Here is a 26435-nt window from a genome sequence, read left to right as displayed (position 1 = left end):
AGGTAGAAAAGGTAGAAAAAAGGTAGAAAAGGTAGAAAAAAGAAGCCAAACCCCAGCACTGCAGGGGGAATTCCCTGATCCCAGGAGCTCGCAGACCCTTCCACGCCACCCTCAGGGACACGTGGCCATCCAAGGACAGCCCCAGCCCAGAGCTGCTGCCACCCAAGGCACCAAGAGCCACCCCAGAACCTCCCCTGGAATTTAATTTCCCTGGAAAGGACCCTCACGGAAGATGAAAACATTCCATCCTCTTTTCCCTTTCTGGGGAAAAAGGGATTTTGTATTTCTCAGCTCCAGCAGGTTCCTACAGAGGCTCCAGAGGGAATTGTGCTGTCCCAGAGGGTGACACCGACGGCTTAGAAATTCTTTATTTAAATACTTTATTTAAAGCTTAACGCAGTTAACTTTTATATATATATATATATATATATATATATATATATTTATATAGATAGATAGATATAAACAATTTCTTCTCTCACTTCCCTAAATGAAAGCTGGATTTAGGGGGATACATTACTTGGGGTGGGGGGGGCTGTTTGTTTTTGTTTGGTTTTTTTTTTTTTCCTTCAAATAAAGTCATTTGTTATACATATAAAAATATATTACTTGGGTCTCCTTTCAGTTACAGGCGGCACAAGGGACAGATGAAAGAATGGAAGACGAGCACAAGGACTTCCAAAATGAAAAGAAAAGCCGGTGGGGTTGAAGCATGTGGCACACTCGGAATTTATAGTGCAACAGCAAGCCAAGAACTCCACGTTCTGCGACACAAACATGGCACCACTCGGACTGGGGACACGTGGCCTTGCTCCCAACAGGGTCACGGCTCAACAGGACAGGACAGCACCAAAAACTGAACAAAAGGCTGAGTTTCCAAGGCCTGGGACTGGAGCTGCTGGCCCTCGGAGCTGGGGGACGGAGCTCCTGCCTCTTCCAGGGGTGCCAGCAGCGGGAAAAGGACAAGGGGGACACGAGGCTTGGCACTGCAGCCAGCTCCTGTCCCAGGAGGAACGCGGGCACAGCCAGCAGGGAGGGGGATCCAGGGCATCCCAGAGGATCCTACAGGATCCCAGAGCATCCCAGAGTGTCACAGAGCATCCCAGAGCATCCCAGAGGATCCCAAAACATCCCAGAGCAACCCAGAGGATCCCAGAGCACCCCAGAGCAATCCAGAGGATCCCAGAGCATCCCAGAGCAACCCAGAGGATCCCAGAGCACCCCAGAGCAATCCAGAGGATCCCAGAGCATCCCAGAGCATTCTAAAGGATCCCAGAGGATCCCAGAGCACCCCAGAGGATCCCAGAGCATTCCAGAAGATCCCAGAGCACCCCAGAACATCCCAGAGCATCCCAGAGGATCCCTGAGCACCCCAGAGAATCCCACAAGATCCCAGAGCATCCCAGAGAATTCCAGAGCATCCCAGAGAATTCCAGAGCACCCCAGAGGATCCCAGAGCATCCCAGAGAACCCCGGAGCACCGCTCTCCATCGGAACAGGCACAGAAATCCAGGGACAGGCTGAGGTGCCGCGTGTCCCACGGGGAGGGACAAGGGGACATCCCGGGGCAGCTCAGCGCCACCCCGGCACCGAGACAGAAATCCACAGCAAAAGGCCACGAATGTGCCCGGAATTTGAGCCCTTCCAGGCCCACAGCTGAGAGAACAAACTGCACATTCACTCCTGACACCGAGCTGGGCTGCTCCCAGCCCCAGCCAGGCTCGTGGGTGTAGCTTTGATGCCGCTCCAGGCTCGGCTGCCCGGCGGCTCCGCTCCCACTCCCACGGCTCCCATTCCATTTCCCACCCACCCCCTGACGCTCAGCCCCCCAGTTCATGCATTCTTCATTCCCAGCTGCTCCTCTCCACAGTGGTTTTTTTCCCCCAGTTGGTGGCTCAGCAAAGCCACCAAGCTCTTTTGGGACCTGTCCCCCCAGGCAGGAGTGAGCCCCAGCGAGCGCAGGCTGCAGACTGGCACCAGTTTGGCAACGAACTGGGATGCAAAGGAGCAGTTCATAAATAAATCAGTAAACAAATAAATAAACCCACAGCACTTCTCAGCAGCTGCCAAATAGAACCCTGGTAAAAAAAAAACAAAGCAGGGTATGGCACAAGTGAAGTTTTCTAGACAAAACTTCCAATCTCTCTCATGGTTGTGGCCTTTCCCTCCTCTTCTAAAGCAGGGGAGGGAATTTAAGGATTTAGGCAATCAGGTTTCTGTGATCACAGTGTGTGCCCCATGGCTCTGTGTCCTCCTGGTTTCATTGCAGCTGCCCAATTGAAATTGGATCTGAGACAGGGACAGAAGGATAAAAAGCTTCAGGAACAAACAGTGAGCTGAGGAGGGAAAGGCCACGGCGTGAGCTCCTCATCTCCAGGCACCGCTGGGAGCACAAGGCAAACCCCAGCTCTGGAGAGGCCTCACCACAGAGCTCTCCTGGAGGTGTGAAATCCACGGGGAACGGGCTCCATGTGCACAGAGCTCCTGAAGCAGCTCAGTTTTGGGAGCACTGCCCCGAGGCACTGCCCAGCTGGCTCTGCCCTGCCCCACCCCAGGCTGTGCCACCGGAATTCCACCCTCAGAGTCACCAAACGTCCCACAAGGCTTGAAAAACCACCAAACATCCCACAAGGCTTGAAAAACGAGCAACACACAGAGGGGAGGACGGACAGACAGACAGAGCCTCAACAGCAGCAGCTGCAGGAGCCACGCTGGGCCCCGGGGGATGGCAATGGCGAGAGAGGGAGCCACACTCAGAGGGGGACAGGACACAGCGAAGGGCAGGGACCAAAGCCACGACACGGGGCTGGCACTTGGGGCCCTCAGAGGGGCAGGTCAGTGCTGTTGTGCCGAGTTTTCCTGGAGGTGCCGTCGTCCCTGGGCAGGGCCCGCTGCAGGCTGGACATGGCCGCCGTCTTCTTGAGGTCGATGATGGCGTAGGAGTCGGTGCGGCGGGCACCGGGGCTGCCGGGGGCTGCCACCCTGGGCTCCTGCTGTCCCTTGCAGGCCTCGGGCTCCAGCTCCACCTGGATGTAGTTGAGCTGCCGTGGAGGCTCCGGGCAGGGCCGGGGGAAGTCGAAGCTGAAGACGTTGGGCAGGCGGCTGCGCCTGGGCCTGGGCAGGAAAGCGCGGCGCGGCTCCAAGCCCGCGGGGGGATTCTGCAGGGGCTCCTCCTCTCCAGCCTCAGAGAAGCCGTTTGGGGACGGTGTGGGTGCCGTGCCAGCGTCCTCATCCCTGTGCTGGGCTGGCTGCAGCTCCCAGACCGGCGGCAGCGCCGGCAGGTTCTCGTAGTGCAGCAGCGCCGAGCGGCGCTGGGAGCAGCTCCCGTCCTCCCGGGACGCCTTGGAGCGACCAGCCCGGCACAGGGACGAGCTGCTGGGGGCCACCAGCCCGTTGAGGTTCTCATAGACACACTGTGGGGATGGACAGCCCTGCTGGCACTCGTTGTTGTTGTTGTTGGGGGCGCAGAGGTGAGGCCGGCATTGGCGGGGCTGCCGGCACAGCCGGCGGTAGCCGGAGGTGGGAGCCAGCACGAATTTCACCTCCCCTGGCTGCAGGAAGACCTGGGGGTTCCGGTCTTCCAGGGAGCAGCTGTGGTTCCTAGGGGGGAAAGGAGGGTGGGCTTCAGGCAGGGAGTGCAAACAGTGCCGGCCCCTCAGCTCCGGCTCCCCGGTGTTGACGTAGGTGTGGGACTGCAAGGAGAGAAGCAGAGGGACAGTGAAAGGAGGAGACAGCACAGACCAGAGCAAAGCAGCTGAGAAGCCACCAGGAGAGGGGGGTTCCTCAGAGGAGAAAGGATTTTGGAAGTTGGGAAGGTTTTGGGAGGTCAAATGTAGAAGTTGGTTTGGGTTTTGTGGGCTGGGAGAGAGATGATGAGTGCAGCTGCAGATGCACACTGTGTGTCCTCATGGATGGACAGCTGCAGGAATTTCCCTGTCACAGACAAGTTTTATGAAAAATCCTTTCCTGAGAAGCCTCAGAAACAAAATGTAAACAATAATTATCTCCTACTGTAGAATGCAACAAGTGCATCTCTGATTAGTCCATGTTTGTTATTTCTAATTAATGGCCAATCACAGTCCAGCTGTCCGGACTGCCTCAGTCAGTCACAAGCCTTTGTTATACTTCATTTTCTATTCTTAGCTAACCTTCTAATAAAATCCTTTCTTCTATTCTTTTAGTATAGTTTTAATAGAATATATATCATAAAATAATAAATCAAGCCTTCTAAAACATAAAGACAACATTCTCATCTCTTCCCTCATCCTAAGGCCCCTGCAAACAGCACCACATTTCCTCATGGAAAGGGTGGTCAGGCTTTGGAAGGGGCTGCCCAGGCAGGTTTGGAGTGCCCATCCCTGCAGGTGTCACCTGGATGTGGCACTCAGTGCTCAGTGGGGGATTGGGGACAGGTTGGATTTAATCTTTTCTCAGTGATTCTGGGGTTCTGTGTCATGCTCGATGCACATCTCACAAACTGTGCCCTCCAGCGTCCTCACAGGTGACCCCACAGCCCTCACATCTGCCCAGGCCTCCCTGAGGGTGGCTCAGACCAGCTGGGTTTTGTAGGAAAAAATCTCAAAATTCTACAACTGCGAGCAAAAACCTGAACCTCAAAACCAAAAATAAAAAGGGTCTGAAATTTAGGGGTTGTGTGACAGCTGGCAGGTCACTGCCACCCAAATACCGGTGAGCTGAGGATAAAACTCAGATTTTTTTTTTGACAGAACACCAGTTCTAGTGAAGTATCAAAGAGCAGAAGCCTCCAGAAGTAAAACGAAGTAAAGAGAATAAAAAGAGTGACGAGGTGTGAGGATCCCCTGAGCTTTGAGTGAGGGAAACCCAGAAGTGCAGCCAGCAGAGTTGAGGGTGGGTTTACCTGCTCCTCAGGCCCCAGGAGGGGGTGGGTAGAGTCTTCCCCCACAGAGGAATGTCTCAGGCTGCTCACTGAGGGGTGCTGGGCTGCAGAGCAGGGCAGGGATTCTCCAGGGAAGCTGTGAAATCCATTGGGAAGTCCAGTGTAGCCCAGACCTGTGAGGGAATCAAGGCAGAGGAGCATTGAATGGGTACAAAATAGAATTATTACATTTACAGAGTGAGCTGGACACCCTGGAAGGTAAAACAGGCCTGTCCAGGGGCCATGCCAGGGCCAGGCCCTCCTTTAAATCTAAGGAATTCCTCATGGAGACAGGAATTGAGCCTTTCCAATGCTCCAGCAGAAGCACAGCTGGCACTGCAGGAGGGCTGAGCCACCATGGGATGGGACTGTGCCACCTCCCTGACCCACAGGGATCAGCTCCTGCTCTGACTCTGTCACGGCTGCTTTGTATTACTGCATTTTTATTTTATTTTTATTTTTATTCCTTAATAAAGAACTGTTATTCCTCATCCCATATCTTCCCCTGAGAACCCCTTAATTTCAAAATCACAATAATTACAAGGGGGGGGTTCAAATTCTCCATCTCAAGGGAGGTTCCTGCCTTCCTTAGCAGACTTTTCAAACCAAGACCCAGCCCAGCCCTGTGTCCCCAGTGCTGTCCCCTTACTGGTGGGGCCCTGGGGGCTGTGGGCCAGCTCCCCCTCCGAGGGGTGGCTGTTCCTGGTCACCACCATGGGCTCCTCCACCACATTGATGCTGTTGCATTGCATCAGGTCCTGCAGCAGGTTGAAGATCTCCTCTGCTCTGGAGCACTTGAAGGCAAAAATCCCTGCCAGGGACAGAGAGGAGGGTTAGAACAGCAAGGAAATGATCCTGCTTTAAAAATATTTTAAAATATAAAAAAAATATATATTTTAAAAATTTAAAAATTTGTGTTGTTCCCATTTCTAAATGAATTCTGATTTATTCTGCTGTTGTTTAGCACCATCAAGCCACCACCAAGAACCCTGTGGATTATTCAGGAAATAACAGCAGAAATCATGGAAAACAGAATGGTTTGGGTTGGAAGAGACCTTAAAGGTCATCCAGTTCCACTCCCAACCTGCCACAAGCCCAGGCTGGTTTAAACCCCCTCAGTTCAGAGGAATCTCACCCCACACAGGTGTGGGGGGCCAGGTGAGCTGCTCCCCTCTCCTACTGAACCCCCCTGGCACCCCCTGCACCCTTTTCCAGGGGAAAACCCAGGCAGTGCCTCCTCAAAGCTGGGCTGGGCCCTGTGCACAGGAGGGAGGGATGGAAATGTCACGTTTTTAAAAATCTCTGGGATTGAAGAGTCTGTCCCCAAAGGAGCAGCCCAGGCCAGGAGCCAATCCCAGGCTGGCACATACACACACACAGCACAGCCATGGCAACAGGAACAGCCTGGCAACAAGGGCTGCTCCCAAAGATCCTCATTTTCCACCCAAAAAAACCCAGCTGGATCTGCCTTGCATCAGGTGGGGAGCAGCAGCAGCAAGGAGGGCTCCAGGTAAAATTAATAAGCAGGATAAAATCCTTCAAAGAAGGGAGAAAATTCAACAGAACACATCACCCCTCTCATTTCTGCCTGAAGGGTGCCTGATAAAACCTCTGCAGGGTGTGAGAGCTCTGCTTCCTCCCCTCTGCCTGGACCTGAACAGAACCAAACCACGCTGAGGGCAGAACTTTTATCCCTTAAAAGTTAAATTTTCACCACTGATCCTCAACCCTGCGAAAGGCAAAAAAAAACCCAGAAACCAAAGGACAAATTCCCTGATTGGAGAGGAAAACCCCACTGAAATAAACATTAAAGAGCAGCAGATGCCAGTGCAGATTCACACAGACCCTGAGCACTCACGGGAGCCCTTTTGGAGTTTACAAACACATTAAGACAACGAGGAAACAACTTTTGCTTTTCTCCCAGGGGATGCAGATGCCAAGGAAATGTTCAGCTCTTTTTAAAAAGCAACAGAGCCAGACTGGTGAAGGAACCAAGAGGCAGCAGTGTAAAACTGTAATTCCTCAATTCCCAGACTATTCCCAGTGCTGCTGTGACTTGGCATCAGCTCCTGGGTGAGTCACTTCCCTCTCCGTGCTCTCAGCATCAGGGAAACGTGGTGGGAAACCTTCTCCTCTGTCACCAAGTTCCAAAATCAGAGCTCTGAGCAGAACCAGCAAATTGAGGAGAGCAAACTGGGAGGATGGGACTGGAGAACCTGGAGCTGTGATTGGACAATTAACCCCAGTATGGAAATGGACCAGAACTTATAAAAGTGTGAAAATTCATGACCAGGTGTCCACCTTTGGGTGCAGCCACAGCTGGGCTCTTGTACTGCCCAAGGTGTATCCTTGAAGATAGGACAGGGGACAAGGTGAGGGGACAGGGACAGCCCTTCCCCAGCACCTCTGTCCCTATATTTTAATAAATAGAGCTCACTGTCACTATATTTTAATAAATCCTACTTTATTCCTTTAACTCTGTCTAGCCTCTCTGGCATCAAGGGGAGAGAAATCTCAGCATTGCTGCTCCCAGAGAGCCCCCAGGCACTGACCCAGCCCCAGGGAACCCCTCAGGCACTGACCCTCGCTGTGCACTGACACTGTCCCTGTCCCTGTCCCTGTCCCTGTCCCTGCCCCTGCCCCTGCCACTCCCCCTGCTCTCAAAGGAGAACAGGTTGGAGTTGAAGCTCCCCTGTCCCTGTCCCTGCCCTGGCCACTGTCCCTGTTGCCAGGGAGCCCCTCAGGCACTGTCCCTGTCCCTGCCTGTCCTCCCTGTCCCCCCTGGCACTGTCCCTGTCCCTGTCCCCCTGGCACTGACCTTGCCCGGTGTGGCAGCGGCGGCCGCTCTCGAAGGAGAACAGGTTGGAGTTGAAGTCCCCCTGTCTCAGCCCTGGGCACTGTCCCTGTCCCCAGGGAGCCCCTCAGGCACTGTCCCTGCCCTGTCCCTGTCCCTGCCCTGTCCCTGCCCTGTCCCTGGCCCTGGCCCTGTCCCTGTCCCTGCCCTGTCCCTGTCCCCCCTGGCACTGTCCCTGTCCCTGTCCCCCCTGGCACTGACCCTGCCCGGTGTGGCAGCGGCGGCCGCTCTCGAAGGAGAACAGGTTGGAGTCGAAGCCCCGCAGCCCCTCAGGCACTGTCCCTGCCCTGTCCCTGCCCTGTCCCTGCCCTGTCCCTGCCCTGTCCCTGTCCCTGTCCCTGTCCCTGCCCTGTCCCTGTCCCCCTGGCACTGACCCTGGCCGGTGTGGCAGCGACGGCCGCTCTCGAAGGAGAACAGGTTGGAGTCGAAGCCCCGCAGCCCCTCAGGCCCTGGCCCTGTCCCTGTCCCCTCAGGCCCTGTCCCTGTCCCTGCCCTGTCCCTGTCCCCCTGGCACTGACCCTGCCCGGTGTGGCAGCGGCGGCCGCTCTCAAAGGAGAACAGGTTGGAGTCGAAGCCGTAGCGCCGCAGGCTCAGGTACGGCCACCTCACGGCGTCGCGCTTGTGCGAGTGCAGGATCAGCTCCCGCCGCGTCAGCTCCATCACCCCCGAGCCCAGCTCGTGCCCCTCGTCGTCCACGTTGGTCACCTGCAGGGACGCCCGTGTTAATTAACAAATTAACGGTGGTTAATTAAGAAACTGCCCTTTCGTTATCTCCGTAACGCATTCCGCGTGTTCACGGTAACAGGTGGAAAAGTTAAGTTCAGAATTGGTTTTCATTCTTTTTTTCTGATCTTCTCACAGCCTTTCCCAAGAACAATGACTGGGGAAAGTTGTGGGGAACTCCCTGGGCACTTCCAAGGCATGACCACTCTTTCCATGAGGAAATTCCTGCTGATTTCCAGCCCAAACCTCCCCTTTTTGGGACACACAGGACTTTGGGTCTGGTTAGCATAAGAGATTTGATAATCAGGAGGCCTTGGCAAGAACAAACAGCTTTGAAGACTGCAAGAAGATTAAACCAGGCTGACTTAGTGGATAGGAAAATTACACCAAGATTTCTGCAAGAGAGAGATGCTGTAAAATGCTGAAGTTTGTTTATATGATTATTAACCCAATCATTGTAATAAAACATTTCTAGCCTTCCCAAAATAGTATATGAGCATAGGTAGTCCACAATAAATTTGGATTTTTAGTCCACAATAAATTTGGATTCTTCTGACCATCTCTCAGAGTCTCTCATCATTGCTGACCTCCCCAGCCCAGCCTGAGGCCGTTCCCTCTCCTCCTGTCCCTGTTCCCTGGGATAAAATCCCAAATTCCCCCTGAGCCTCCTTTTCTCCAGGCTCAGCCCCTTCCCAGCTCCCTCAGGACTCTCCAGACCCTTCTCCAGGTGCTCCAGCTCCATTCCCTTCCCTCCAGCCCCTCCACATCTCCCTTGCCGTGAGGACCCAGAGCTGGACAGGGCTCCCAGGTGTCCCTGAGCAGCTCCAAGCACTGCAATTCCATGGATTTCCCCCATTTCCTGCAATTCCATGGATTTTCCCCCCATTTCCTGCTGCCTTTCTCCCAGCTGCCAGCAGGGACCCGTGGCTGGCAGGAGCTGGCAGCCCTTGGCAGCTCAGCTGCTGTGGCTGAGCCCAGGCTCTGGAACACAGCCCTGAGCAATAAAAGGTTTTTCTCTCCAGTCCCCCATTTCCTTGCATTTCCCAAGCACAGGCAATTTAGCAACAAATGCATTTTCAGCAGGAGTTTCTTAAGGAAAGGGAGGAAAATAAAAGGAAAAAAAAAAACCAAATTCATCGCTAGAAATGATGAATTTGCAAATCCTCTGGAGGGATGTTTGTGTGTAGGAGTTTGCTCTCCCCTCGTGCAGTCAGAGCTGCCCCAGACCCTCTGATGGGGCTGGAAGAACAAAAATTTACCTTGAATTTGGTGGGATGGTTGTCTGGGATGCTGTCTGGGCACAGACAGCTGCAGCAGCTCCCCATGACGCCAGGCAGGGAGGCAATCCCTGGGGACAGGACACAAAAGGTGGCACAATCAGACCCCAAATCCCAAAATCCACCTCTCCCACCCTGTCCAGCTGTGCCCTCCCCATCCCTGTGAGTCTGGAGCTCCAACTCTTTGCTCTGCTCCTTGATTAATGCCATAAATGTTAATTAAAACCAACTCTTACCATTAGGCAGCTGTTGGATTTGTTGTGGAGGAGTGAGAAGGAATTCCCACTGCAGTCCCTCTACCTCCCTCGGGATTTCATGGCAAGCAGGTTTCACCTAAAACAGGAGGGGAACACTCCCATCTTCCACCTGGCAAGGAGAACACAATTAAACAATGATAAAAGCAGAGAAAATTCAAAAGCAGGGGGTGGGAGAGTGACTGAACTTCCCTTCAGACAACCCAAGGAAAGCAGGTGCATTTTGTGTTGAATTAATTACATTTATATCAACACAGAAAACTCTGCACAACGATGAAAAACACACCGCTAAAAATAATTTTTTTAAAAAAAATTAATTAAGATACATTTTATTTCCTGGCTTTGGAATCCTAGAGGGGAGTGGGGTTTAGCAGGGTGAAGGAAATAAAACTGAGCAGCCAGGGGTGGTGAGGCAGCTGCTGCTGCTGCTGAGGAATGTGAAGGTGCCTTCAGTGCAGGGAAGGTCCTTCAGGGTCAGGGAACAGCAGCTGCTCTGCTTTGGAGGAGGAGAAGCAAAAAAAAAAAAAGGCCAGAAAACACAAAAAACTCTGATATCTGTCCCAGGAAACACCAAAATTCTGATATCTGTCCCAGAAAACACCAAACTTCTGATATCTGTCCCAGGAAACACCAAAACTCTGATATCTGACTCAGTCAGTGCGAGGATCAGGCAGGGAGGCAGTGAGGAGCACTCCTGTGTTTTGCACTCACAGTGAGAAATATTCCTGTTTTTTTTTTTTTAATTGTAGTGAGAAATGGGAAATTCTGCTGTCCCTGATGGGAACTTGGGCAGGTGACAGGGGATGATGCCAGGTGTGCCCTGAGAGCAGCTCAGTGTCTCCACCTGATCCACCAGGATCCCCAGCCCGGCACCAGGGCAGGAAATGGCACTTTGGGAACCTCTTTCCATTGGAAACCTCTTTATTTGGGACCCCCTTTCCATGGGAACCTCCTTCCATTGGAAATCTCCTTCCATTGGAAATCTCTTTCCATTGGGAACCTCTTTCCATTTAGAATCTCTTTCCATTGAGAGCCTCTTTCCACTGGAAACCTCTTTATTTGGGACCCTCCTGCTGTTGGGAACCTCTTTCCATTTGGAAATCTCTCTCTATTTGGGACCCTCTTTCCATTTGGAACCTCCTTCTATTGGAAACCTCCTTCCATTGTAAATCTCTTTCCACTGGGAACCTCTTTCTATTGGAAATCTCTTTCATTGGAAGCTTTTTTTTCCATTGGGACCCTCTTTCCATTCGAAACCCTCTTTCCCTTGGAACCTCTTTCTATTGCAAACTTTTTCCCATTGGAAACATCTTCTATTGGGACCCTCCTTCCCTTGGAACCTCTTTCCACTGGAAATCTCTCTCCATTTCAAGTCTCTCCCTCTGCCAGACTCTGCCTCCCCCTCCTCCCAGTGAAACCACAGCTCACAGAGTGGCAGAGCTGCCCCGGGCCCCTTCCAGTGTGGAGGGAGGGGGCAGAGCTGCCCAAGGGTCCCATTCCATTTCTACATCAAAAACAGCTCCATAAATCACCTCCCACTGCACCTCTCGGCCCTTGCAGAATTCCCCACCGTGCCCCAGCCCTGCCAAGTGCCCAGGAGAGAGGAAAGTTTCTTTCTGTGCGAGCTGAGAACAAACAAAGGCGGTGCCAGGTGCCCTCCTGCACACACCTGCCAGCCCTAGAGCAGCCCCAGCCCTTCCCTGTGCCACCCCACGCCCTGCCCCAGCCTGCTGCTGCTCCTCCTGGCCTCTGCAGGGATTTATTCATTCCCCTCACAGGAATTTAGCACAGATCCAGCTCATCTGGGCACTGGGGGCTGGCTCCTCTCTGGCTGGGCTCTCCCAGTCCCACCCCAGCAATTCCCTCAGGAATAGGAGCTGGGAGAAAACCTTCTGCCTTTTCTCCTCTTCCTGCACTCCTCTCCCTCCACCTCCATCTGTGAGGGGTCAGCCTGAAGTGCTGTGGCTTACCAAGGACAGTTTTTACACTGAGAATCGAACAAATGAATTAAAAAACCACCAGGAGATCCCTGAGCACTCCCTGGGTGCTTCCCCCTGCTCCTCACTGGTGAATTTTTCATCAGCATCCCTTCCACACAGCCACTGAGATTCCCGACTCCCCAGGCTCCTGCTCTGCACTTCCAGCTCACCTCCCCAGCCCTGTTTGCCAGCTCAGAGCCCAGCCAGTCCCTAAAACCACCCCCAGAGCCCAGCAGGGTCCCCATAGCAGGGCTGGGTCCCTCCTAAGGCCACCAGCCCCACCCAGACTCCCAGGATCCCGACCCAAACCCTGCCTGGAGCAGCCTCTCCCAAATTCCCAGGTGGTTCCCATCCTCCCGAACCCCCCAGGCTGCAGAAGCCCCTCGTGCCTTCACACCCTCCTTAAAGCCAGAGCTGGAGAAAGTTCCCCTAATCCCAAAGGGTCAGGGGGGCACCCTGACACCCCCTGCACAGGGACAGACGGACACCACGTGTGGAAAAGCACCTGGACCCACATCAGCCCCTCCAGGACACACAGGGACAGAGCCAGGAAAAGGAGGGGGAGCAGGGGGACAGCTCTGGGGGCAGGAGGGGCAAAAAGGGGATGGGGGAAAGAGGAGGGGGATGGAGGGATGGGGAAGGGGATACAGAGATTGGGAAGGGGATGCAGAGATGGGGAAGGGATGTAGGAATGGAGAAGGGGATACAGAGATTGAGAAGGGGATGCAGAGATGGGGAAAAGGATGGAGAAAGGTGGAAGGGGCTGCAGGGACGAGGAGGATGGGGCTGCAGGGACATGGAAGGGATGAGGAAGGGGATGGAGGGAGGAGGATGGAGGGATGAGGAAAGGGATGGAGAGATAAGGAAGGGAATGGAGGGATGGGGAAGAGGATGGAGGGAAGAGGAAGGGGATGGAGGGAGGAGGAAGGGGATGGAGGGAGAAGGACGGGCCTGCAGAGCCCGTGGGAGCGAGGGCCCTGAGGAAGGGGCGAGTCTCGGGGGGCTCCCGGGGAATTGGCTGCGAGGGGCGGCCGGGGCAGCCCGGGGAGGGCACGAGGGGAGGGGGACGGGGGCGATGCCGCGGCCGCGCTCCGGGCGCTGCTCGGTACCTGAGGCGCTCCCGGCTCCGCCGTTCGGGACCTGCGGCCCGGAGCCCCCGGCCCGGCCCTTCCCGGGGCTCAGAGCGTGTCGGGACCCCCGGCCCGGCCCTTCCCGGGGCCCGGAGCGTGTCGGGGCCCCCGGCCCGGCCCTGGCCCTGCCCGGCCCGGCGGGTCCGGGGGTCCCCGGTGGGGCCCGGAGCGATCGGGGCCGGGCCGGGCCCGCCGGAGCAGCGACACCGCGACAGCGCCGCGAGGCCGCCAGGGGGCGCCAGGGGGGCGCGGCGGCGCCGAGGGGGCGGGGCCTGGTGGGCGGGGCTTGGGTGGGCCTGGTCATGTGGGCGTGGTCAGGGCGAAGGGGATGGACAGGAGTTTGGGGGGTCTGGGGAATGGGATTTGGGGGTCAGTGGAGGGTTTGGGGGTCAATGGAGGGTTTGGGGTGGTCACAGAGGGTTTGGGGGGTCAGTGGAGGGTTTGGGGTGTCTGGGGAGGGTTTGGGGTGGTCACAGAGGGTTTGGGGGTCTGGGGAAAGTTTTGGGGGTTAGTGAGAGGGTTTGGGGGTCAGTGAGAGGTTTTGGGGGGGTCAGGGGTAGGTTTGGGGTGTCAGTGAGAGGGTTTGGGGGTCTGGGTTTGGGGGATGCTCAAGGGGGATCGGTGGAGGGGAACTGGGGAGGGAGAGGGGCTGGGGGTCACTGCAGGGGGATTTGGGGGCTCAGGGCCAGGAGGTTTCTCAAGGAAGGGTCAGGGAGGGGGATTTGGGGGGTCTGGGATGGAAGGATGCCCTCGGGGGTCAGCACAGGGGGATTTGGGGGGTCGGGAGTTGAGGCAGACTCTAGAGGGGCGTCGGGGGAGCTGCCAGCTCCTCATCCCAGCGCCACCGAGCGTGTCCCGCCCTCCGAGGGGACACTGCGGCCACACAGAGCCACTGAGCCGTGTCCCGCCCTCTTTGGGGACACTGGGGCCACCCCCGGGCTGTTGCCATGGCGCAGTGGCTGATGCCACCTCGGGAAAGCCCCGGTGACCCCTCTGTGTCCCCCCCCGGTGCCCAAGGAGGACTTTGCCCGTGAATTTTTCCGCCCTGGGGAGGGATGGAGGAGCATGGGGGGAGCAGGGGACGAGGGGGGGGCCCTGTCACCACCCGCGGGGACAAAGTCCAACAGCAACGGGGCCAAGATAAAGCTACAGGGACCAGGACAACAGCGTGGGGACATCGGGGACCTCACGGGGACCCCGGGCAGTGCCAGCCCCGCTGGGACCCCTGCACAGGGGGGAGAGCAGCATGGGGGTGCTCCCCCCTCCTCTTCCTCCTCCTGGTTCTCCCCCTGCTCAGGGGATTGTGCAGAGGATCCTCAAATGGTTTGGGTTGGAAGGGGACTTTAAAAATCCTTTTTAAAGGGACAATTTCCAATATCCCAGGTTGCTCCTTATCCCGGCTGCCTAAAAACAGAGATCAAATAAAATCGAGAAAATAAAGAGCAGTTTTATTTATTTATTTATTTATTTATTTATTTATTTATTGGAAGGCCTTCAGGTACATTTAGGGCAGATGAAGCCCACCCAAAAATGGAGCACGGGTCACGGGGTTTTCACACTTTTATAAGTTTGGGCCATTTGTATATTGGAGGTTAATTTCCCAATTACAGCTTCAGGTAATGAAGTCATTGACCCCAAGTTTGCTCCCCCTAAATAAATCACTTTTGTTGATCTCTCAGGGCCTGAGGCACTGAGGTGGTGTTGATTCCCAGGCCTGGAGAGAAATTGTTGTGTCAAAATGGGAAAGCAGCAGCTGACACTGTGCGAGGAGTTTAGAATTATACACTAAAGAATCACAGGATTATGAATGTATGGAAAAGATAAAAGCTAAAATCCTAAGAAAGCATCACAAACCCCATCCAACCTGACCTTGGGATGGGGCAACCTCTTCCATAAAGCAGCACCACAGCCTGTGCCCAGCACCGCCCTGCACGGCCTCACCCAGCAGTGCCACGGGCTTGTCACGGAGCCTGGCACCTCCTCTGCCAAATCACCACCCCTGTGAGTTCTGGCTGCACTCCCAGCCCTGATCCCAGCACCAACACAAGCCATCTGCACCCCTCAGGGCTCCCAAAACCAGCCACAGCTCCCAGGACCATGCAGGTGGCAGAGATCCAGCCTGGTCCCTGCAGACCTGGGGGGTTTTTGGGGGATGCTGTGTCAGTTCTCATCCCCAAAGCCACATCAGCAGGCAGGAAAATCTTACAGCGTGGTGAGAAATGCACAGGAACACCAGCAGGACGCCGTGCTCTGATCAATTTTCCCCTGACTCCTGCCTGGGTGGAATTGCTGCAGTCTGGAGGAGCCTCGTCAGGTGTGCAGGGCTTGTGGAAACTGGGACATCCTGACTTGCCGCTGGCTAACTCCTTTGTGAGAGCCCAGCCAAAGTTTCTCCACCTCTAAATTGGGGTGTAATGACACTTCCCCCTCTTTCATGAAGCTTCAACTCTTTCTGATCTCGGCAGGGAAATAAATCACCGCGCGGGATCATAAAAAGTCATCAAACGGCAACCTGGGGTGAACCGAGCCGCAGATGGAGGGAAGGGCGCGGGCGCTCGGAAAATGAGAGGTAGGAGCGAGCCAGATGTCATCGGCAGCTCTTTCCCCTGTAGGGTTAATGTCCCCCCCCCTTTTCCCCTCCCTGCCTGCCCTGGAATTCCAGCCATTGGCTGCCTCCCGAGGTTTAGGCTAAAAAGCCTCTAATTAGGACCCCGGCAGCCGCGGAGCCAGTGCCTGGGCAGGCAGGGGAAAAAAAAAAGAGAGAGAGAGAGGAAAGAAAGAGCAAAAAAAAAAAAAAAAAGCGTTTCCCTGGCTGAGCTTGGATGTTTTCCTTTCGCTTTGCGAAGTTTTCCCAGCCCAGGCTCCATTCCCTGGCGTGCTCCGGAGCAGGGCGGGACGGCGGGGCTGGAGCGGGCGGCCGAGCCCGGAGCGGCGGAGAGCGGGGCCCGGAGCGCCGGGAAAGGGCAGGTACGTGAGGCTGGAAGGGAGAGCCGGGCTCGGCTGTGCCAGCTCCGAGCGGAGATGGAGCTGGGGGAGAGGGGGATGGAGAGCAGGGGGCAGCGGGAGGGTCCTGCTGCGAGGGGAAGGGGGTGAGGCAGAGCAGGGGGATTTGGGCTGTTTGGAGATTTTTTTGGGGGGGTGGGGAGGAGATAATATCGCTGTCTTTGTTTTCGGGAAATGTCCCCTGAGAGCGGGAGGTGACGCGCGTTCCATCGTGCCAGGCTCTGCCAGGTGCGCGGGCAGCGCTGGTGCCACCATCCCTGGGATCGGCAGGGAATGGGAGCAGTCGGGAGCGGGGATGGAGCTGGACCCCTTGGACCTGCCGGGGTGGCCGCTGGGAGGGGTGGGGGGCTCCGTTCTGGTGGTCACAGGGAGAGGAGGGGTCGCGAATCTCCGTCCCCGTGGTCATGGGGAGAGGAGGGGGTCGCGAATCTTGGCCCCGGTGGCCTCAGGGAGAGGAGGGGCGGGGGTCTCGGTCCGTACCTGCGGGTGTACGAATGGGTGAGCCAGGGTGGGTTAATGGGTTAATGGATTACTGCTCCTGCCGTGCCCGCGGGAAAACACAGGAAAAGCCTTTGGCAGCGCTGGCACATCCCCTGGTGAGCCACCAGGCCACGGTCCCCTCTGGGGACACGGCGCTGAGGATGCTGAGACCCTTCCCCATCGTTTGGGGGGGCTGCAAAGGCGTTTTTAAAGCGAGGGCCACCACTCTGCTGTGCCCAGCAGTGGCACCAAGGCTGCTCCACCTGGTGCCACCCCAGCTCCAAAAGGCACCGAGGGCTCCTCGGTGGGACCGGCTCCAGGTCGGGCAGGACTTGCTGCTCCGGCTCTCCCGGCCAGACCTCAGCTTATCTCACCCCAAAAGATGCATCTTTATTGCTCTGCATCTTTGTTGTTATGCATCTTCATTTCTCTGCATCTTTTTGCTCTGCATCTTTGTTGTTATGAATCTTTGTTGCTCTGCATCTTTATTTCTCTGCATCTTTTTGCTCTGCATCTTTATTCTCTGCATCTTTATTTCTCTGCAAGTTTATTCTCTGCAACTTTATTCTCTGCATCTTTGTTGCTCTGCATCTTTATTCCTCTGCATCTTTATTCCTCTGCAGTTTATTTCTCTGCATCTTTGTTTCTCTGCATCTTTGTTGTTCTGCATCTTCATTTCTCTGCATCTCTGTTCCTGCCTCTGCAGCTGTGTTGACGGGAGCTCAAGCACAAACAGGTTATCCCGTGGGTGAGGCCAGCGTGGATCTGTGCCCCTGGGAGCTGCCAGCGCTGCTTTGAGGGGCTTTTTGGAGTTGTTGTGTCTCCCTGGGGACTCTGCAGAAGCGAAGTTGAGGCGGGGATGGATGGGATGCGGCTCCCTGGGCGGGCTGGGAACGGGGAGCCTGCGCTGAATTCCGAGCAGGCTGGGGTGGCTGAGCTCCAGGTTAATGTGTGACCTTGGCAGCAGAGCCCACACGGGCTCCCACAGCCAGCTGGAGACGGGGGCTGCTCCCGCCGAGCCAAATCCCATTAACATTCCCAGGAATTCCAGCCTCTTGTACCCAGGGAGCCGCGACGGCTTCCGATCCTTTGGGGAGAGCGAGAGAGGAGCTCGGGCAAAACGCATCCGGAGGAGCTCGCACAGGCAGGACGGAGGATTTGCAGCCAAGGCAAATGACAGCCGGTGCCACCCAGCCTGCCCGACGGGTCTGTCGCACGTCCCTTCTCGGGGACTCGCTGCCCCAAAGTGCCACCACGGTGCCACCTCCGCCGCGGGTCCGGGGCAAGGCTGGGAGCATCCCTGCATCCCTTGGCAGGGCAGGGCAGCGGCAGCAGAGCCCGGAGGCAGCGAGGGAGGGCAGGAAGGAAGAGGGGACAGGGCTGGCGAGCGGAGGAGCCAGACCTGTTGGGGCTGCCTGGCTCTTTAGCATGGGAGGCGCGTACCTCTGTCACCGTCTGGGGCTAATTACAGGGACTTGTTTACAGCCCAGACGGCTGCCAGCCGCTGTAATCACATCAAACTGGGCTGGGCTGGGCTCTCCGGCACATCCCCGCCCTGCCCAAGCCGCCCTCCCCACCCCAGGGTCACCCCCCCGTGCTGGTGGCCCTGCTTGGGGTCCCTGTGGCTCTCGGGGACGGGGCCAGGCTGGCACTGCCACCCCCCCGAGTCCCCCGAGCATCGCAGGGGTCTAATTAACAGCAAAGTTCCAAGAGATTACACAAATGCAGCTTTGGAGGCTTAATGAGCCCAGCACAGCCTGGGAATGCCCCCACCTCCCACGGGAGGGAGAAATGGGGACATTTTCCCAAACCAGGCAGCAGCAGAGCTGGGGCTGGACACGAGGGTCCCCACTCGGCATCCCTGGCCCGGCTGTGGTCCCTCACCAAGCCAGCAAGGCCAGGGCTCTTTTTGGGCAGCAAACACCCAGTCCAGCCAGATTATTTCATCCCTATCCCAAAGCACAGCTTTGAACAACACCCTAAAAAACCAGCCCTGCATCCCCCCAGGGTTCCAGACCCCCAATGGCAGGAAAAAGCCAGCAGCCCTTTTTGTTTTATCTCTCTGATTAGCCGGTGTGTTAATCATTGACCCGGCAGCAGGGCAGGGAAACCTGAGCTGATCCCACCTGCTCCGGGCCCCAGAGCTGCCCCTGCCACATCCCAGCAGCCCCAGGTGCTGCTCAGGAGGCGTTTGCTGGGAGCACTGGGGACACTGGGATGTCCCTGGCAGGGGGGACTCACCAGCCCCATCCCAGTGTGGAGCAGGGAACGGGGTCCTCGTGGTGGCAGAAGTGGAGGAGAACCAAAATTTCATGGTCTGGGGGTTCTCACCCCTCATCCCCGAGACTGTTTTATGCGTGGAACATTTTCCAGAGGGGTTGATCCACCCGTGGTGGGCGTTGCAGGGGTGAATCCCTGGGTGTGTTTGGGCACAGCTCCGTGATTTTCCCCTCCATCCCACCCTGGCTCCCCATGGCAGGGCAGGAAGTGTGGGCTGAGGGCGTCAGGCTCTGGGCTGGCATCCAGGGAACCCCAGGAGCCACCACCACAGCAGCATCTGGCCTTTGTTTTGGGAAGCCAGGGCAGGAAGGAAGCGCCGTGGTGGAAAGAGCCCACGTGGGGAGGAGGGGAGGGCTCCGGATGGGTTTCACTGCCTAACCCTGAGCCAGGCGTGTGCTGTGGGCTGGGACAGCCCTGGGCAGAACAATGGCAGCCTGAGGGGAAGGAATTATTTTCCACTGAGTTGGGCTCAACCTCGGTCTGTTCCCACTCAGGGATGGGCCACTAGACCTGGGATTAGCTGTGGCAGCTGGGGGAAAGCTCCTGCTGTGGGTGTTGCTGTTTTCCAAAACCTGTTCCAGCTTGAGCTTGGGCATTTGGGGTCTTCTCTGCCTGGCTTCATCCCCATCCCATCCCATCCCATCCCATCCCATCCCATCCCATCCCATCCCATCCCATCCCATCCCTTCCTGCTCAGCAGACAAACCCCCAGCCCTGCCAGGTGCCTGTATCTTCAGTGTGGGTTTGCTGTAAGAAAAAGAAAGAGAAAGGAGCCCCCCCAAGAATCCCTTGGATTCCTGCAGTGGTTCAGCCAAAGATCTCAAGGTTGTGGTGCCTTGGAGCATCAACCCAGCTGGATGTGCCCCAGGTCCCTGCAAGGGATGAGGAGCTGCTTGTCCTGCAGCCACAGGGACACAGGATCCGTGTCCAGGGATGGATCCCTGCTCCCTGCCCTGTGTCTGACACCTGTGGCTCTCTCTCTGTCCCCAGCTGATGTCCCTGCCGAGCCCTGCATGGCCCATGGTCCCTGCAAGGGACAAGGATCTGCTTGTCCTGCAGCCACAGGGACACAGGATCCGTGTCCAGGGATGGATCCCTGCTCCCTGCCCCATGTCTGACACTTGTGGCTCTCTCTCTGTCCCCAGCTGATGTCCCTGCCGAGCCCTGCATGACACAGGATCCGTGTCCAGGGATGGATCCCTGCTCCCTGCCCTGTGTCTGACACCTGTGGCTCTCTCTCTGTCCCCAGCTGATGTCCCTGCCGAGCCCTGCATGGCCCCAGCAGGACGAGCCCTCTCCCTGCGGCACCACCGGGGGCCTCCCCCCGGCCTCGTCCGACAGCGACTCCGGCTGTGCCCTGGAGGAGTACCTGGAGCCCCCCGAGGTGGGTGGTTCCCACCCCGTTTCTGGGCCTCAACGCACATTTCAGCCCCTTAGACACATTTCAATCCCCCTCTGAACTTGGTGTTTCTCCCCAGGTGCCGCCGTGCTCGCCCCAGCCGGGCTCTGCCTGTGAGCGGACGCGGCTCCGCGCCAGAGCGCTCCTGCAGCAGCTGCCTCCCCAGGACTGCGATGTGAGACCCCCCTTCCCCGGCTGCTGCTCCCCTCCCCGGCCTCACCTGCTCTCGAGAATCCCTAAAAACAGAGGCCAGGCCAAATTAAGGGAAAAAAAAGCGCTTTTATTTATTATTCAGCTGCCCTAAATGCAGCTGAAGTCCACACCAAAAACGGACCACGGGTCACGGGGTTTTCACGCTTTTATAAGTTTGGGCCATTTGCATATTGAGGGTTAATCTTCCAATTACAGCTGCAGGTAATGAAGACCCCAAATTTGCTCCCCCAACTCCCTTTTGTTCCCCTCTCTCAGGGCCTGACCAGTGAGGTGTTTGATTCCCAGGCCTGCAGAAGAATTGTGTAAAAATGTGAAAGCAGCAGCTGACACTGTGTGTGGAGTTTAGAGTTTACCACTAAAATTTAGAGTTTACCACTAAAGTTTAGAGTTTACCACTAAAGAATTACAGGATTATAAATGTCTGGAAAAGATAAAAGCTAAACTCCTAAGGAAGGATACGATTCCGACTCCTTCTCAGCCAATGAATAGGACAAATAGGTTGTTGGCCGTGATTAGGATGAGTACAGCGATTAGGAAGAATAGTAGGTAGGTGAAAAATTTTGTAATGTAGGGGTCTGAGGCCATATATCATGTTGCAAATTGTAGGATTGAGCATGATATGAATGGGAATAGTGCAATGGGGAGGAAGGTAAGGGAGTAGAAGTCTATTTTCAGGCTGATGGGAATTTGGGAGTTTATCATGAACTTCCATTCCCAGAAGGAGGTGAGGCTTTCTGCTCCAGAGTGGATGTAGATTGTTATCGGGATTAGGCTGATTAAGAAGGAGGTTTTGACTGTGTTTGTAATTGCGCTGGGAGCGTTCTTGAGGTTGTTGGACAGAAGAGGAAATGGGATGGGGGTGTCCCAGCAGAGCCCAGCCCTGACCCCCGTGCCCCACAGGAGCGCTACTGCCCCGACCTCGCCGAGGAGGAGCGGCGCCAGCTCCGCGCCTTCAGCGCCCGCCGCCGACAGGAGGCTCTGGGACAGGGCCTGGCGTGCCCCGTGCCCGGGCCCTGCCACGGCTGTCCCTGCAGGAAGGTGAGCTGTCCCTCCAGCTTCCCTCCCCTGGCAGGGAGCTGTCCCCAAAAGCCAGCCCTGCCCCAAACCTGGTGTCCCCCTGCCTTGCAGTGCGGCCGGAGGCTGAACAAAGGGGACCCGGGGGTTTCGGCGTCTCGCCTGGGCGACCAGTTCTGGCACCCATCCTGCTTCTCCTGCCACTTCTGCCACCAGCAGCTGGTGGATCTCATCTACTTCCAGCAGGATGGGAGGATCTACTGCGGCCGGCACCACGCCGAGCTCTTCCGACCCCGCTGTGCCTCCTGCGACCAGGTGGGTGCCTGTTGGGGAAGGTGAAACAGGAAAGCCTTATAAATATGATTGCCTGGCAAAAAAAAAGATTTTGAGAATATAGAAACTATAAGTGAGATTGAAATGAAAGCAAGCTTTGAGATCTCTCAGTTACTGAACAACTGGAAAACAATGGTGTGGCCACCGAAGGTGATCCCCTTATGCTTTTGCTCTCTTACCTTTCTACGCTCTTGCCCTTTTACTCTCATTCCCTCTCATCCTCTCTCCCCCTCTCTTCTCTCAGTCCTGCTCTGAGCTGTGCCTGGCAGCTCCCTGCACCCCAAAGTGCCAACATCACTGCAGAAAATGGAGACCAAGAAAAAGAAGAAGAAAGGCTGGACATGCCCAAGTTCCTCCATCTCGTCCCCATTCCAAAAATCCTAAAATCGACCTTTTCACCCTGTGATAATTTTATTATTATGCTATTTAAACTTCTGTGACTTTCAGGTCCTCATACAAAGCTGGTAACTCACTCCAGGGGTCACAATCAAATCCCCAGGTGCTCTGGGCTGCGTGCCAGGGTCTGGGGTCCTGGGTAACCCTGGCCACCCGGAGGGATGCGCTGAGTTCCCACACATCGCCACCCAGCGCAGCAAAGCACCGTGGGGTTTGTTTTTGTCCCATTCCAGCTGATCTTCATGGAGGAGTGCATCGAGGCCGAGGGCCGGCGCTGGCACCTGGAGCATTTCTGCTGCCTGGAATGCGACGAGCCCCTGCGGGGGCAGCGCTACGTGATGCGCAGCGGCCGCCCCTGCTGCCGGGGCTGCTTCGAGAGCCTCTTTGCCGAGCCGTGCCAGGCGTGCGGGGACCCCATCGGTACGGCCGCCACCCTGCAGGGCCCCCCCCACGCTTCAGAGCATGGATTTGGGGTTTTTTGGGGGGGTTTTTGGGGTTTTTTTTTGGAGTGCGGGGGGTTTTTTTTGGTTTTTTTGTTTGGTTGGTTTGGTTTGGTTTGGGTTTTTTGGGGTCTATTTTGGGTTTTTTTGTGGTTTGTCTTTTTGTTTTGTTTTGATTTTTGGGGTTTTTTTTAGTTTTGTGGGGTTTTTTGGGGGGTGTTGTTTTTTTGGGGGTTTTTTTTGTTTGGTTTGGGGGTTTTGGGGTTTATTTTGGGATGGGTTTTTTTGTGGTTTGGGTTTTTTTTGGTTTGTTTTGGTTTGGTTTTGGGGTTTTTTCTGGTGGGGGGTTGGGGTTTTTTTGGTTTTTTTTTTTGAGGGGGGTTGTTTTTGTTTTGTTTTGGGGGTTTTGGGGGTTTTTTTTTGGTTTTTTTTTTTGTCGTTTAGGTGGTTTTTTTTTTGTTGTTTGGTTTGGTTTTCTTTTTTTGGTTTTTGGAGGGGTTGGGGTTTTTTTTTCGGGTTTTTTTTTTGGGTTTTTTGAGGGTGTTGTTGGTTTGTTTGTCTGTTTTGTTGTTGTTGTTTTGGGGTAGTTTTTTGCTTTGGTTTGGTTTTTTTTGGTTTTCGTTTCGTTTCGAAGCACCTTTCCCTCAGCCGTGTCCGCCCCGCAGGTGCCGACAGCGAGCAGGTCACGCACCAGGGGCTGCACTGGCACGCCCGAGCCTCCTGCTTGTGCTGCAGCCTGTGCCGGGCCCCGCTGCGGGGACAGCCCCTCACCTGCCGCCGCGGCCGCCTCTTCTGCTCCGACACCTGCAGCCGCGGCCAGGACGCTTCTTCCACCGCCTCCGACTCCTCGGACTCCGCCTTCGCCTCCGCTCCGTCCCCCGAGTGCACGCCCGGGCCCCCGGCCGGAGCCGCCGGCAGGAGCTCGGCAGCGGCGGGCGGCGGGCAGGGAGGGGAAGGGGATGGTAGGAGCTGCTGCTGTGGGGGTGGGAGCAAATCCAGGGGATTTTGGGGATTTTGGGGATGGTAGGAGCCTCTGTCATGGAGTGGGAGCAAATCCAGGGGATTTTGGGGATGGTAGGAGCTGCTGCTGTGGGGGTGGGAGCAAATCCAGGGGATTTGGGGATGGTAGGATCTGATACTGTGGGGTGGGAGCAAATCCAGGGGATTTTGGGGATGGTAGGAGCTGCTGCCATGGGGTGGGAGCAAATCCAGGGGATTTTGGGGACTTTAGGGACTTTGGGGATGGTAGGAGCTGCTGCCATGGGGGGAGAGCAAATCCAGGGGATTTTGGGGATGGTGGGAGTCTCTGTCATGGGGGGAGAGCAAATCCAGGGGATTTTGGGGATGGTAGGAGCCTCTGCCATGGGGGTGGGAGCAAATCCAGGGATCCAGGGGATTTTGGGGATTTTGGGGATGGCAGGAGCCTCTGTCATGGGGTGGGAGCAAATCCAGGGGATTTTGGGGATGGTAGGAGGTGATGCTGTGGGGGGAGAGCAAATCCAGGGGATTAGGGGATGGTAGGACCTGATGCTGTGGGGTGGGAGCAAATCCAGGGGATTTTGGGGACTTCGGGGATGGTAGGAGCCTCTGTCATGGGTTGGGAGCAAATCCAGGGGATTTTGGGGATGGTAGGAGCCTCTGCCATGGGGTGGGAGCAAATCCAGGGGATTTTGGGGATGGCAGGAGCCTCTGTTATGGGGGGAGAGCAAATCCAGGGGATTTGGGGACGGTAGGAGCCTCTGCTACGGGGGGAGAGCAAATCCAGGGGATTTTGGGGACTTTGGGGACTTTGGGGATGGTAGGAGCCTCTGTCATGGGGTGGGAGCAAATCCAGGGGATTTTGGGGATGGTAGGAGGTGATGCTGTGGGGGGAGAGCAAATCCAGGGGATTTTGGGGACTTTGGGGATGGTGGGACCTGCTACCATGGGGGGAGAGCAAATCCAGGGGATTTGGGGGATTTGGGGGACTTTGGGGATGGTAGGAGCCTCTGCCATGGGGGGAGAGCAAATCCAGGGGATTTTGGGGATGGTAGGACCTGATGCTGTGGGGTGGGAGCAAATCCAGGGGATTTTGGGGACTTTGGGGATGGTAGGAGCCTCTGCCATGGAGTGGGAGCAAATCCAGGGATCCAGGGGATTTTGGGGATTTTGGGGATGGTAGGAGCCTCTGTCATGGGGTGGGAGCAAATCCAGGGGATTTTGGGGATGGTAGGAGGTGATGCTGTGGGGGGAGAGCAAATCCAGGGGATTTTGGGGATGGTAGGAGCCTCTGCCATGGGGGGAGAGCAAATCCAGGGGATTTTGGGGACTTTGGGGATGGTAGGAGCCTCTGCCATGGAGTGGGAGCAAATCCAGGGGATTTTGGGGATGGTAGGAGGTGATGCCGTGGGGGGAGAGCAAATCCAGGGGATTTGGGGACTTTGGGGATGGTAGGAGCTGCTGCCACGGGTGAGAGCAAATCCAGGCTCTGGGGACTTTCCTGTTAATGTCACACCAGTGACACGGTGGGAGCCGGGGGTGGGTGGCTGGGTGCCAGCCCGTTGTGTCCCTTGCTGTGGGAGGGCTGTGGGAGGACAGGCTCAGCTTCTCCTCCCTCCCTCACACCCCGCTCCCCTCTTGCAGAGGCGTTTTCAGAGCAGCCCCCAGTGCACCCCGCGTTCAGGAGCCCCGAGGATCTCGGAGCAGCCCCACGGGAGCGGAGCAGCGACACTGCCAAGGAGCACCCAGGGGTGCTGGGACCCCCACCCGGCCACCCCTCAGCCCCCCAGCCCGGCCCAGAGCCCCCCAACGAGCCCAGACCCCTTCTGGGGTCCCCTGAACCCCGAAGAGCTGCAGGCAATGGAAACCCAGAGCTCCAGGCGGGCACCTCCCGTCCCCGACACGGCGCCCGGGCAGGGGATGGCACAGAGGAGGAGGAGGAGGAGGAAGAGGAGGACTCCTGGTGCCCCACCTGCTCCTCATCTTCGGACTCAGACTCGGAGGAGGAGGGTTTCTTTTTCGGGAAGCCCATCCCCAAGCCCGGCATGGATTCCCTGGGCAGGGAGCCCCCGGGCCGGGGCAGGGGCAGGACGGCCAAGCACTGCAGCGTGTGCTAACAGCGGGCTGGGGTCCCGAGTGGCACTGCCAGCTCCTGCCATGGCCTCAGCGCGTTCCAATCACACCCTGGCGGCGGCCCAAGGCTGGTGGGAGAAGCGGCTGGGATCGCTGCCCCCGGCAGAGCAGAGCAGAGGCTGCCATTCCTGCCGGGCTCTGCCGCAATTAGGAACAGGTAAAGCAGGAAGGGAGCGGGGCCGGGCCGGCCCCCAGCACCTCCCACCAGGCGGCAGCTCCGGAGCGGGGCAGCTGCCAGCATCCCCCCACTGCTGGGGAACACGGGGGATCCTTCCCTGGACTGCCCCGTGCCACCTCTCTCCATCCCTGGGGCACCGTGTCCCCGCTGCCACCACGGGCAGGGGACAAAATCTGGCTGAAATCTGAACTCAGGCTCTGCCCCGTCCCTTCCCAGCCCATTGTGACACTGACAATGTCACCAGGGCCCCACTGCCACCTCTCTCCATCCCTGGTGGCACCGTGTCCCCATGGGGAGGGGACCAGGGGTGCAGCTCTGGTCTCAGGTGACAAATCTGCAATAAAATCTGGCTGAAATCTGAACTCAGGCTCTGCCCCGTCCCTTCCCACCCCATTGTGACACTGACAATGTCACCAGGGCTGGGAGGTCCCCAGGGGTGATCTGTGCCCTCTGCCACAGCCAGGGTTCACTGTG

General features: G+C 56.6%; 2 protein-coding genes across 4 annotated transcripts; one reads left to right on the top strand and one right to left on the bottom strand.

The window, feature by feature from the left end:
- Positions 1-416: 416 nt before the first annotated feature.
- Positions 417-13351, bottom strand: FRS3 (fibroblast growth factor receptor substrate 3). 3 transcript variants are annotated; one of them, XM_071450134.1, is made up of 8 exons: positions 13094-13351; positions 9988-10117; positions 9734-9822; positions 8313-8456; positions 8126-8168; positions 5547-5708; positions 4880-5031; positions 417-3692 (listed from the first exon to the last, which is right to left on the bottom strand). In XM_071450134.1, exons 3-8 carry the CDS (start codon positions 9797-9799, stop codon positions 2823-2825), a joined length of 1437 nt encoding a protein of 478 aa, XP_071306235.1. In that variant the 5' UTR covers positions 9800-9822; positions 9988-10117; positions 13094-13351; the 3' UTR covers positions 417-2822. The 3 variants fall into 3 exon arrangements, with proteins under 3 accessions (XP_071306235.1, XP_071306234.1, XP_071306233.1); XM_071450133.1 differs by lacking the exon at positions 8126-8168 and adding an exon at positions 7953-7995; XM_071450132.1 differs by lacking the exon at positions 8126-8168 and having other exon boundaries at positions 8270-8456.
- Positions 13352-15585: 2234 nt separating this feature from the next.
- On the top strand, positions 15586-26428 carry PRICKLE4 (prickle planar cell polarity protein 4). The gene is made up of 9 exons (XM_071450130.1): positions 15586-15683; positions 15961-16081; positions 20127-20261; positions 20356-20451; positions 21390-21527; positions 21618-21818; positions 22466-22652; positions 23338-23634; positions 25295-26428. The coding sequence occupies exons 3-9, from the start codon at positions 20130-20132 to the stop codon at positions 25765-25767; spliced, it is 1524 nt and encodes a 507-aa protein (XP_071306231.1). The 5' UTR covers positions 15586-15683; positions 15961-16081; positions 20127-20129; the 3' UTR covers positions 25768-26428.
- Positions 26429-26435: the final 7 nt, after the last annotated feature.

This window comes from Agelaius tricolor, unplaced genomic scaffold (genome assembly GCF_023055355.1).
Source record: "Agelaius tricolor isolate 1412-34295 unplaced genomic scaffold, bAgeTri1.0.p SCAF_30, whole genome shotgun sequence".
In the NCBI taxonomy this organism is placed as follows: Eukaryota; Metazoa; Chordata; class Aves; order Passeriformes; family Icteridae; genus Agelaius; species Agelaius tricolor.
The sequence above is the reverse complement of the archived record's forward strand: the minus strand, read 5'-3'. Positions and strand labels throughout refer to the sequence as shown.

What these genes read in the sequence shown, in the direction of transcription:
- FRS3 (XM_071450132.1), bottom strand. Translation starts at nt 9,799, where the DNA reads ATGGGGAGCTGCTGCAGCTGTCTGTGCCCAGACAGCATCCCAGACAAC. An exon ending in CCGCTGCCACACCGGGCAGG is followed by an intron (nt 5,709 to 8,269) that starts GTCAGTGCCAGG and finishes TGTCCCTGGCAG; the next exon opens with GGATTTTTGCCTTCAAGTGC. An exon ending in TCCTGGGGCCTGAGGAGCAG is followed by an intron (nt 3,693 to 4,879) that starts GTAAACCCACCC and finishes CTCTCCTTGCAG; the next exon opens with TCCCACACCTACGTCAACAC.
- PRICKLE4 (XM_071450130.1), top strand. Translation starts at nt 20,130, where the DNA reads ATGTCCCTGCCGAGCCCTGCATGGCCCCAGCAGGACGAGCCCTCTCCC. An exon ending in GCTGTGCCTCCTGCGACCAG is followed by an intron (nt 21,819 to 22,465) that starts GTGGGTGCCTGT and finishes GTCCCATTCCAG; the next exon opens with CTGATCTTCATGGAGGAGTG. An exon ending in GGCGTGCGGGGACCCCATCG is followed by an intron (nt 22,653 to 23,337) that starts GTACGGCCGCCA and finishes TCCGCCCCGCAG; the next exon opens with GTGCCGACAGCGAGCAGGTC.